Source organism: Lissotriton helveticus, chromosome 9 (genome assembly GCF_964261635.1).
Source record: "Lissotriton helveticus chromosome 9, aLisHel1.1, whole genome shotgun sequence".
Taxonomy (NCBI): Eukaryota; Metazoa; Chordata; class Amphibia; order Caudata; family Salamandridae; genus Lissotriton; species Lissotriton helveticus.
Window position 1 is genome coordinate 135,198,952 of NC_136070.1, and position 12,658 is coordinate 135,211,609.

At 45.9% G+C, this 12,658-nt stretch overlaps 1 protein-coding gene across 3 annotated transcripts in view; it reads left to right on the forward strand.

The window, feature by feature from the left end:
- VPS39 (VPS39 subunit of HOPS complex) overlaps positions 1-12,658 on the forward strand; it is a 334,794-nt gene that overhangs the window by 235,509 nt on the left and 86,627 nt on the right. For all 3 annotated transcript variants that reach the window (XM_078659635.1, XM_078659637.1, XM_078659636.1), the window contains one exon: positions 1-26. This exon is cut by the window's left edge and continues 124 nt beyond it. In XM_078659635.1, coding sequence (XP_078515761.1) covers positions 1-26 — 26 coding nt within the window. The remainder of the gene's footprint in view (positions 27-12,658) is intronic.

Below are 12,658 nucleotides of genomic sequence, written 5' to 3' on the forward strand. Positions count from 1 at the left end.
ATCATGGAAAGCTGAATACAACCAAGGTAACAGCAATGAATACTTTTTATGATTGATTTAACATGTTCTATTTACTGCAAAAGGTTGCCGGAGTAATACTAGAAGCCATTTGATGGGCAGACTAAATGAATGAAAGTTATGTTCTTTCTGAAACCAACAAATAACAAACAGTGTGCTGAGATTGCAATGTTTTGTGTTCTTTTCTTCATCATAACGTAGCATTCTTAAGGGTTTTGCTACTATTGCATTCAACTTTTGGGACACATAGTCATCAACTTGGACATTTCTGCAGTGGCTGGATCCGTAATGTGTCATTGCTCCTCATTTGCTTATAGCACACCTGAACATCTGCTGAAATTATTGGGTTCATCTTACTTTCCAGACTACGGCATTTTTAATTAGTATATATATTTAGTGACTCTTGGTCTGTGCTTTTCATTCATTGGTTTGTCATTTACTTTTTACTTCCGCCCACCCCTGAAAATAGCATGGGGCAGTGGGTCAACCCACTTCAGCCATTTGCTCCCTTCTGTGTAAGTGATTGCATTCACTTTAAAAATAGTGCTCTTGAGTGCCAGAGCTCCTGGAACAGTGCATGCTTTATTTATAGATATATGTATTTATTATTTTTTTTCACTTTGAGCTTTTCTTAAATGTTTGTGAGTTTGGTGTGTTTGATGTAACGCCCTAAGAGGCAACAGGGGTGCTCAGACGTGGGACCCGTGCTTGCTGTGCCACTGGAACCAAGCTACACTCGACTGAAGAGCCCCAATCAGAGTGTAACTGGTCTTGGGGTATTTGTGTTCCAATTCATAGAGACTTTGCTTGGCTGTTCGGGCTGGACCATTTATATTGGAGCATGGTTAAGACTGAATTACATATAGCTGGGTCTACTCTGAGGTGGCATGGTGAGTAAAAGAACTATGGGTTCGAATGCCACCCTGAGCGATTGTCAGTGGTTGGACTTATTGCAAGCATCCTCCCATCTTCTTTTGTGTTTTTTAGTCATTATTTAACTGTCTATTCTCAACTTGATATGTCTCAACTGCATAAATAATGATAGAAGCAGATATAAAACCTCAGTCTGTGTGTTTTACTTGCATGCTGCTCTGCCTTAACGGCGGCAGCACATGATAATTTCATTATATCAAAAGTACAGAAGGTCAAACAAGTTTCTGCTGATGAGCATCTGAATCTGGGACTTCTGCTGGCTTAGTAGACCAGCTTGCAGTGTAACTCACGTCTTGCTAAAAAGCTATACCACTACATTTGCTTTGTAAGTATTATGTAGCCTGAATTTTGTAAAAACACTGGGCACTTTTGGTATTAAAATATTTTTTTGATGTATGGCCCCTTTATGTTGAGAAGGAGCTCATTTTTAGTTGAAAAATGCAATGCATGTTTGTAGGACTTTTTTGTGTTTGATGTTGTTAGAGATTTATTTTCAGAAGCAGATTAGTAAATGGCTCTGCTTGCTCTTCATTTTTTTTTCTTTATGGTTTTATGGCATGAACCTTATCCCATAGCGTGCTGGAGAGTTAAGCAAAGAGAACAGTTTCAACTCTCAACGAATTACCTGAAAAAAAGAAAATCAACAAATGCTGCCGTAGTGTCCCATTAGTGCTGTCCTTTTCAAAATTGCAAGGCATTAGTTCAAAAATAGAATTTGGTCCTCAGGCACCATATTTACATTTTTATCTGATTGTATTCTGCCATCATATTGTGAACATTGGGGTGTGGTCTTTGGAAAAAAAGTGAAAAGGGCGTGGGTGTATGTCTCTTTAACTTGGTTTTTTTTTCTTATTGATTGTTGTCTAGGCAATACTGTCCTATACAGCTGTTTCCCAGTCTGCAGTTTCCATTACCTGCACCAGGTTATAATTTTAGTGTTCATTGAAGAAGATATTCATACTTAGTGGATACTGGACATCAAGCATCACAATACACTTCAAAGAACAATGTGTCTCCTACATATGGTTAGGATCTTTAGAAATGTTATAAATATTATCCCCTGAGCCTTTTTATGTGGTTGGGATTTTCTTTTCCTCCATGAAGTCAGCAGAGAAAAAATGACAGACCGGGATTGAGGGAGATACGTGGCTGTCGGATTCTCTGCTGTGTTTGATGTCCTCATGCTGTGTCATGTCCCTTGCCAGTTGAGACCCTCAGAGAATGCATGGATGAATTTTGGCAAGCAGGTACCATTAGGTAGGATTAACTTTTTCATTCATGTCCCTGACCAGAAGCTCATAGGATATATGAAGAGTAAAGAATCCACCACAAGTGTGGTGTAGTAGCACCGTTTTAAGGGGATCAATAAGCCAACTTTTGTTTGTTTTGGAAATCCCAGATAAGATTGTGGAAATTAAAAGCACATTTCAGAGCTGTAAAAAACGCACAAATCCATAAAGGAGTGCCTGTCCGTCCCTTTGGCTTTTATCCACTTGCTAGTTCAGTAGAAAAAAACGTATGTGGAACTTTTACCTTTGCTGTCCTTTGCTTCACGTTTGTGTGTTTTCAATGAGACTGTGTCAGAGAAGGGGGTAATCAGCTTGCTGCTGGGAAGCAATCTTTATGGGACACTTCTTAGGACTCTTAGACTTATTTCGAGTTTGATGAAGCTGGGCATCTGCCAAAAAGTGGTGGGTTTCCTGTTCGCTGTATTTAGAGCGCCATCGATATCAGATGTCCTACATGCACCCTAATCTAAATAGGGGGCCCTTTTCCCCCTGCTAGAAGTACTGGCGTTGCAGATATGAGTCCCGGGGAAGTCTGCTTCTTTCAGAGAAAGGGTTTATTTTTGCAATTTTCAGCTTAGAAGCTCTGTCCTACAAGGAAGTTGAAAAGCCTGTTGTGTAGTTTGCTGAAGGATAAGGTTTGTTCCACTTTTTTATAGGAAAACATTGACCGAACAACAAGATGTTTAATTCTTTCTTTAATATTTACTGTGTTGTCTCTCGACAAGGGAGCTTATTTGGCAAAAATGTACTCGCAAGATTCAAACTTTCACATAAAAGTCCTTCTGAATACTGGTCTTGCCTTTTAATCTGATATTCACTCTTGAGCCTTCACAAAGAATAGGGCAGTTTTAATGGTGGAATGCTGGAGATGGAAATTTCTCAACTGCTCTTTACTGCATGGCTGGCTGCTAGAGCACCTTTGAGGCGCCCAACTGGAAAGCTACTGAGAAGACCATCAGCAGTGTTTCAAGATCGTTCCAGGATCTGCCAACCTTAAGTTTTAAATCACAATCCTTGTCAGGGTGAACTCTCAGTCTTCAAAATAACCTGAGTAAAACCTCTTGACAACTATGGCACGGAGCAGACAGGCTTAACGTAACTCAGTTTGTAAAGTATTTATGCAGCACCAAAACAGTAATAAAGTTGAAACACAAAACAATAGAAATTACAACTGAATTAGAAAAATAGAGTAACATTTTAATAAATAATATGACACTAGAGCAACAAATACGCAACCCGGGGAGCCAGAGATATGAATTTTGTTTACGTTTGTAATAAAAATAGTGCCAAAGAACATTAAGTACCAGATTGTGGTAAACTGGAACTTGGGTGCAATTTGAGACTGGGCACAATGGAGTAAACGGTGTTTACAAAAATCTAGTTTGACCCATTCCCAGATTTTACCTCAGGATTTAGTCTAAAAAATGGAAGTACAATATCTTCAGCAGGGCGTGGCAGCAGGATTTGGCCACAGAGGACCCCACAATGTCAGACAACTGTTGGATGCAGTCCTGGTGAAGTCTGTTTTTTTGCAGCAAAAGCTCCAAGCAATTTGCGCACCCAGGAAAGGCCTCCCGCCAGCTCAATACTTTTGGGGCCTTCGCCTCGTCAAGATTTGTACATTCCCACTTGGTCACTTTTTCTTAGCTTGAAACCTTCAGCTGAGCAAGGCTGCAATCTGTTTCCAAAGAGGGATCCACAAGGCCGATACCCTCTTCTTGAGGTCCCGTTGAATCAGATTTCATGCATCAGAAACGCTCTGAGCAGGAGAAACCCTAATCTTTAGCTCAGCAGTAACACACCACCGGCGGATCTGCTTGGCAAGATTGCCCAGGTCATCCTAAGGTCTTGAAGTTGAAAAGTTTTCAAGTCATGGATTTCAGGACTGGTAGGAAAAGTTCAGCCGGATACAGCAAAAGGTGTCAGGACCTCAGGAACTGCACTTGGGGATTAGGACTCCTTCCAGCAGAGGCTATCAGCAGGATCCAGGCGGATACAGCAAACGGTGTCAGGACCTCAGGAACAGCACTTGGGGATTAGGACTCATTCCAGCAGAGGCTAACAGCAGGATCCAGGGCAGGACCACTTGGAACTGGACAGCTAGTCAGTTATAGGGAAAGGCCTCTTGTAGTTACAGGCCTCTAAAAATCTACTCGCCCATTAGCTATGGCGAGTCATATTTTATCAGGTCGAGCTATATATTGGACCTACTCGCCCATTCTGGCGATTAAACTTAAACTGTAAAGGAACAGAAGTTTTGTTCATTCAGAAAACAAGCAATAATATGTCTTTGAATCTTGTTTTTATCTTGACACATTTTCTGTCTGTTCAAGGACAGAGGTAAAATGTCAGTTTGTCTTTTCACTAATAATGCTTATCTTGGAAAATGTTGTTTCTTTTTTTTCTCTTATTACAGTTAGATGTTTTTGACGAGTGATCTATCAGACAATCATTGTGAAACAAAAGGTTGCAAGATGTCAGTTTTTTTCTAACCCATAACATTTAAACCACTTGTAAATTATTAGTACAAATATTTCAAAATATATCTGGGAAATACGAAAGCAATTGTTTTGTAATTCAGAAGTGTGATGCAAACAAAGATTTAAATAGGAGCAAAAAAATCAGAATATTTACCTGGTGATGTGAAAATTGCCTTACCGGGAAGACAAAAGAAGGGACTTGCCCTGGTGTCATCGTACATCTACCTGTGACAGGGGATGTCCACTTGATGCAAATTAAATTTCTGGGAACAACCCAAATGGTCATCCGTCGGGGCAATAAAAAAGAAACACTTCCCCCACACCCAGGCCTTAGTGTCTGCTCTTGGAGCAATTTTCTTACTTCATTTGTAAACATTTTTATACACTATACAGTTTTATCAGTTGGTAGCACGTTAGTGGGAAATTTCTTGGGCATTTCAATGGAAAATCTGCCGATTGCATGCATGTGTGCTACCACTTCATGGTTTAGGTATGTATTGATTAAAAATTATATTTTTAAACCTGATTTGAGAAGTATTCCTGCCCCGCTCTGATGACAATGCTGTTAATGAGCTTAGAGCCAGGCCACAGTCATGTGTATTCTACATGTGGTTAGATTTGACTTTTATATATGGAGCAAAAGTTTAGTATATTAAATCAAACAAGTGTTTTGTGTACAGCAGACATGCTGAACTTGCGCATTTGGAGGTGCTCTCATATGTGATAAAAAAGAAGATGGCAGCTCAGTGAATTAAGATATTTGCCCAGGATCACATCATTTGAAACCACTTTATGGGTCAAGAGCATTATAATTAGCTTGAGTAGATTATTTAGCTCACTAGACCTGCAGGTCTAGTAACAGTTTAATGTATTTTGAAGGTCTGGGCTTACTGTGACCCTGTAGTTTTAACAGGACATCAACCTTATGACCCTTATAGTCCACAAGAGTGCCCAGGTTCAGTTTTGCAGGGCTCCTCCCAGGTCACTGACAAGTTCAGTCTTTTACTGACCTTCCTCAAGTCCAGTTGTGTTCTGAAGAGGGTGCAAGAGGATGTCACATTTATACCTGGCAGTAGCTTGTGGGAGGGGAGTGCCCGACCTTGGCCCCTCACTACCCAATGGGTTAAATGTGCCTCGGGGCAACCCTTCCCACTTTTGCAGCAGGTGCTGCCTACCCTACTGCAAATAGTCCCACAGAGCCCATCACTCCGACTAAACTGGTAACTGTAGATCATTCCACTTGAGAAGGTAATAGGTAGTCGGGCAACCGCAGCAGATACAATATTTTCTTTTTACCAAGAGTTGGAGTTCCATTGAGAGAAATGTTTACATAATTTGAAAGTATTATGAGTTTGTTTGGTAGATCTGCCTTTTAAAGAATAACAGAGAGAGTCAAGGCTGTGCCTCTGTGTTTTCAGAGGAAGGTCTACTGAAATGTTTAGGTCATACTTTTGGAGCGCAAAGATTTGACTGATGTGCATAAATAGGACATCCTGGCACTAACCTAAATACAGCCAAACAGTGGCTTACTTCGCAAGCATGTCAAGCAAGGTAGGGTTTTTTTGTCAGAAGTGTGGGAATCCTAAATAGCTTTTATGTTGTTGCAGGGAAAGAGTTGAGGAGTTCTAGGTTTTGGCAGTGATTTCTGAAAACTCAGCTTCCCAGAATTGTCCTTCAAAATCGCAATATTTAAACACATTGGCGCTCTTGAAGCAAAGACTTCAAAAAACTATCTTTAAGAATGGTATAGTATTGATCCAAGGCTCTAACGACGATCTAGAAAAACTCGACAACATCTTCGATATTCTAAAGAGAAATGTAGAGAATTTGAACCCACTCCAACACCAGAGTAGATCAGAACACAACCCCATCCTACCCGACACCCTCTATATAAGCAGATCAATAACCAGAGACCACCAGGAACAGGAGCAAGCCCCACAAAGAAAAGACGCAAGACATGTTCAACACCAGAATCGGACAACGGACAACACCCTCTCATCTGACAACAACCCTATAAGTAGTAGCCCAATCAAAACCAACCTGAAACAACTGAGAGACACTAGGCTAGCACAAGTCCAGAATAATCCAACAGACAACCCAAGTTCAGCCGACCCCAACACTATAAACTCTACTCCGACCAAAGAACAACAGGAAATTGCACAAAGCAACATCTCAGCGAATACCCTATTGCAGTGTTTCCCAAACTGTGGTCCGCGGACCCCCAGGGGTCCGTGACACATTCCCAGGGGGTCCGTAGGCAACAGTTTTAAAAGCACAGAAACATTTCTTGTATAATTAGCTGCTTTCCAGCAACAATAAAAGTGTCAAGAGAATGCCAGTGATTAATGTACCTGCTGGAGAGCGAGGAGAGTTTTGTTCAGTGGCAGCTTTGATTCAACTAATGTAGCACAGAGGGTTAATGTGCCTACTGCAAATAACGTGTAACATGCATCTTAAAAAGCAGCATTTTATGTGCCTAGGTTCGTGGTTACTGCTTTTGTCACAGAGATTCTTTTGTTACTGTGCACTTCATCAGTGACAATCGTAATCTAGCAGAGGGACCTATAAACTGTCATCCAAGAGCTGCTTGTAACTTATATTTTGTCCCAGTTATTCATTATCATGTGACAGAGGGGCCATTACTTCAATATAAAATACTAAGGGGCAGATGTACGATCTGTTTTTATATGCGCGAACGGGTTCGCGAACCAGTTTGCGCATGCAAAAACCCATTGGGCCATGTACATAGCCTATTTCGCGAGTCGCAATTTGTTTGCGACTCTCTAAATAGGTTTTGCAACTTGCTATTTGGAAGGGGCATTCCCTTCCAAATAGCGAGTCTCAAAACCATGTACAAATGTTTTGCAGTCGCAAAACAGTCACAATTACCACCTACTTCAAGTAGATGGGAATGCATTCGCAAATGGGAAGGGGTCCCCAGGGGACCCCTTACCCTTTGCAAATGCATGCACAATTATTTTTTAAGGTCAGGCAGTGGTCCCAGGGACCTCTACCTGCCCTTAGAAAATGAAACGAAAACGTTTCATTTTCTTTTTTTTTTAAATGCATGGTAACCAGGCTGCATTTTTTTTTTAACTGCTTTATTTAACACCTTCAGCGCTACCGCGTTTACCTGCCCTGCGCTGAGAAAGGAGTAAATGGCTTGTTTGTGACAAAGCCAGCTCGTCATGAGCGCAGGGCAGGTAACGCCCATGACGAGCTGGCTTTGTCATTAGCGTCGAAGTGGTTAAAAGCAGTCCGAGACATGGTGGCCTGCAGAGCCCAGCAGGCCACCATCGCTGGGAGGGCTGGCATTCCCAATGGGCTAGTAAATTGCGAGAGGCTCATTAATATTAATGAACCTCGCAATTTGCGACCCCATTGGGAATCCCAAACAGTGTTAAACACACTGTTGTACATTTAATTTAGCGACTCGCAATTTACATCTGACCCCAAAATCCTTAGTACTTTGAGTATTTGTTTTGTGTGCACACGTGTGTATTTTTTTCGAATTACTGTTTTAATGTTTGAAATTTAACTCATACAAATTGCTTGGGGGTCCCCGGCTTCCAGTGGTGACTCAATGGGGGTCCTCAGGAGTCAAAAGTTTGGGAACCACTGCCCTATTGGATCCAGTCCCTCAATCTAGAGCCATAGACGAAATAGAAAATTCATCTATCGAGGAAAAATCAGAGATAACACAAATCATATATAATAACAATTATAATTATGGTTCAACGAAACATGACAGAACAACTAACGCCAAAACCAATGAGAAAGATAATAATCGACCGAAGGGCTACTTCAAAAAACCAAGGATACAGTGCTCCAAGCGGAAACTCAAGAACAGAAATATTGAAATTGGAAATTTACGGAAGATTATTCTTAATATGGCACCCAAGGTCATGAGAATTATCCAGGAGACCCAAACACAAATCAGCAACCTAGCAAAGGTTATACAAAACTCAAAGATAGGGATTGAAAAACTCTATGATATTTCAAAGAACACGCAGAAGGAAGTAAAACTCATCAGAGAGCTAGTAAATACATCCATAAAGATAAACAACATGAGATCCCTACCTTTAACAGACAGACAAAACAGACCAGAGAGGAACAAAAACACATTAACAGAAGACGACATAACAGCACTACTCCAGGAATACGAATCATCAGACCCAACGAGAGCACAGGAAATCAAAAGAGTAACGATAGACCCTAACAGATCAGCTACAAGGAAGGAAAGGAAATTAAACCTCAACAACCTTCAACAAATCCAAATAACCACTGAACCGGTAAACATAACCGCAACCAGAATGGAGAAATCTCTAAAATGTCTGTTAATCAACTGTCGATCGGCGGCGAAACATGCCTCGGACATAGCAGACATCATCATAAAACAAGAAATAGACTTAACAATCCTGACTGAAACCTGGCTATCGGAATCCTCATCGCCAATCCTAGACCTTCTGGTACCACCGCAATACAACATTATGAGATTAGATAGATAGATAAAGACAGGAGGAGGTATCGCATGTATACATAGATCAACTCTAGAAGTTAGCCAATTTCAATCCGACCCACTCGAATCATGCGAATACCTAGGGCTTAACATAAGAGCGGCAAATAAACAGATCTGCAATCTACATGCCCTATATCACCCACCAGGAAACAATATGAATTTCAATGACCAACTGATGGAGATCATCACTGCTAATTCCAACTCCGACATTAATGATATATTCTTAGGTGACTTCAATCTTCGTTGGAATGACAACAACGACAAACAGGTCAACGCCCTTAAAGAATTTTTAAATGATCTGAATCTATCCCAAGCATGTCTTCAACCTACGCACTCTAAAGGAGCTACTCTAGATTGGATTATCTCGAAGAATAAGAACATTGTAATCCTCTCCATTGAACAGTGCGACTGGTCAGATCACCACGCTATAACCTTCCGAATACCTTCACGGGAGAAAATAAAGACGTCTCAATCTACAAAAATGAAAAGATGGATTAGAGACACTAGGGATTCAAATTTGGATGTGCTATCGGAAAATTTCAAGAGAGACTTAAACCCACCTGAAAACTTGAAAGATGTGAACGATCTAACGAACCACTACTACACCACAGCAACGGAAATAATCTGAAAGAAACAGGTTAGTATTAGATTCCTTACCTTAGAATATCCCCAGGCGTCAGTCTGGATCCGGAAACTTTTGCGTAGCAGTACCCCTGCGCGTCGGTAGGCGTCGTCTGCAGGCGTCCCCTGCGGCTCCGCGTCCGTCGTCGCCGTCGTGCGCCGTGATGACGTCGCCGGAGTATATAGACGCCGCCTCCGCGCGCTGACGTCAGTTCTTCTTTTTTCCGCGCCAGTTAGCGCAGATCCGAAGAGCAGTACTCCGGTCTTTTGACCAAAGTTTTTTGATTCTTTCTAACTCTAAGGGGCCGATAGGATGCCCGGGTTTAAGAATTGTGACGGGTGTGACCGCACGATGTCGGTCACGGACCACCACCGACTCTGCCTCCGGTGCCTGGGCGCGGACCACGACGTGGAGTCCTGCGTCGACTGCCGGGCCTTGACGAGTAAGGCTAGATGGGAGCGGTCCCGCAAGCTACTCGAGCTCCGGGTGTCGGCCCCGCGTCAGGAGCGGTCCCTGTCCGGCCGGAGGTCGAGGGAGCGGTCGCGGAGCCACCACGAGCGCTCCGGAAGTCGTCACCATTCCTCTGGTTCCTCAGGTAAGAGGCACAAGAAGTCGGGGCGTCGTCATCGTACCCCCGACTCCCCCCGATGCGGCCGGGGGTTCGGGTGGCCCCACCCCCGCGGCTCCGTGTGGGTCGCCGGCGCTGCCTGCTCCATACCCGACGGTCCCTGGGCAAGGCGCGTCGCGCGAGGAGTTCCTCATGGCCATGAGGGCGCTGTCTCCTCCGACGGGGCCTACGGCGCCTGCGGGCCCGGTGGTCCCGTCTGGGGGCCCGAGCGGTTCGGGTGCTCCTGCCCCGACGCCGTCGGGTGCTCCGGCCCCGATGCTGCCGGGTGCTCCGGCCCCGATGCCGCCGGAGGCTCCGGCCCCGGCGCCGCTGGGCCCTTCAGGGTCGACGCCGGCTGGTCCACCGGCCTCTCCGGCGCCGATTCCATCGGGGCAACCCATGGTGCCGCCTCCGCGCGGCGCCGGGACTCCGATACCGGCTCCGGCCGGCGTCGGGGCTCCGGCGCCGGCTCCGGGCGGCGCCACCCCCATTCCCTCTCCTACTCCGGACTCGGAGTCGGACCGGCGTCGTCCGACGCCGAGTCCGGCGCCGATGGGGCCCATTGACCCCGAGGAGCCGGTCTACATCATTGACTCAGAATATGGTGAGGATGCAGATTTTGGAGAGGGTTGGGAGGGGTCTGAGGACCCTCTGTCACGCGAGTGTCAGTACGACGTGGACTGGACAGGTGACTTGGGTGATGCCAGTGGTCTGGACGATTCTCCTAACCCTGGTTTTGTCTCGCCTCCTACTGTGGCCTCGGAGGCTGGGGCTGCTTATTCAGTGGTGTTGATGAGGGCTGCCAAGGCCTTGCGCCTTGAGCTCCCCGTCGCGGTCGTGAGGCCTAACATCCTCACTGAGGTCTTCAAACCGCAGTCATGCCCACAGGAGCCTCTGCTGCCGTTCAACGAAGCCTTGACAGACGTTCTTTTGGGCACGTGGTCCAGGCCCGCTTCAGGTTCGCCTGTTGATAGGAACGTGGCCAGACGCCACCGTCCGTGTCCGGATGACCCCAAGTTCCTGTCCACCCATCCCACCCCTGAGAGTCTGGTGATCCAGGCCTCGACTTCCCAAACCGCATTCCCGTCGGCCCCGCCCGACCGGGAATCTAAGAGGTACGACCAGTATGGGAAGAAGGTCTTCTCGTCCCTGAGTCTGGGACTGCGGTCTTGCAACACCGCATGCCTCTTGGGCCGCTACACCCACTCTCTGTGGGATACGGTCGCGGAGTGTCTGCCACAATGCCCGCAGGAGGTACGGGCAAAGCTCGGTCAGGCTATGATTGAAGGCCGAGACGCAGCACGATATTCCATCAGGTGTGGTCTCGATACGACCGACTCGCTAGGCAGAGCGATGTCCACGACGGTGGCGATTCGTCGCCACGCCTGGCTGAGATCCACCAACTTTTCGCCGGATGTCCAAAATACTTTGATGGACATGCCGTTCGATGGCAGTCGCCTGTTTGGCGACAAAGCGGACCACGCGCTGGAGCGCTTCAAGGACTCCAGGGTCACGGCCAAGTCCTTGGGTCTCTCGACCCAGCGCCAGCAAACGGGTTCGTTTCGCTCCTTTCGTGGCCACGGAAGGGGCGGTCCCACACGTGCTGCCAGCCACGCACCGCAGAACACTTCTCAACGCGGTGGCGGCCGTGGCTTCCGCCGTGGAGGCGGTCGGGGACAATGGCGAGGTCAGACCACACCTCCCCCCGCAGCATCAGCCTCCAAATCCTCCTAGTCCGAGCTTTCAGGCCCATGTGACGCCAGTGGGTGGCAGGGTTCGCCATCACCACTCCCGCTGGCGCACCATCACATCGGACAGGTGGGTGCTGCAGCTCGTCCGAAGGGGCTACTCCCTCCCCTTCGAGAGCACTCCTCCAGCCATGCCACCGCAGAACCACCGTGTGTCGGGGGACCACTTGACACTTCTGCAGGAGGAAGTTATGGCCCTCTTGGCCAAGGGGGCCATCGAGCGCGTTCCTGGGCCAGAAGTAGGGTGTGGTTGCTATTCCCACTACTTTCTGGTACCCAAGAAGGACAAGGGGGGCTCACGTCCTATCTTGGACCTTCGGAACGTCAACGGCTTCCTCCGGAAGGAGAAGTTCAAGATGTTGACTTTGGCTCAGTCCTTGGCTGCTCTAGACCCACAAGACTGGATGGTGGCGTTGGACTTGCAGGATGCGTATTTTCACAT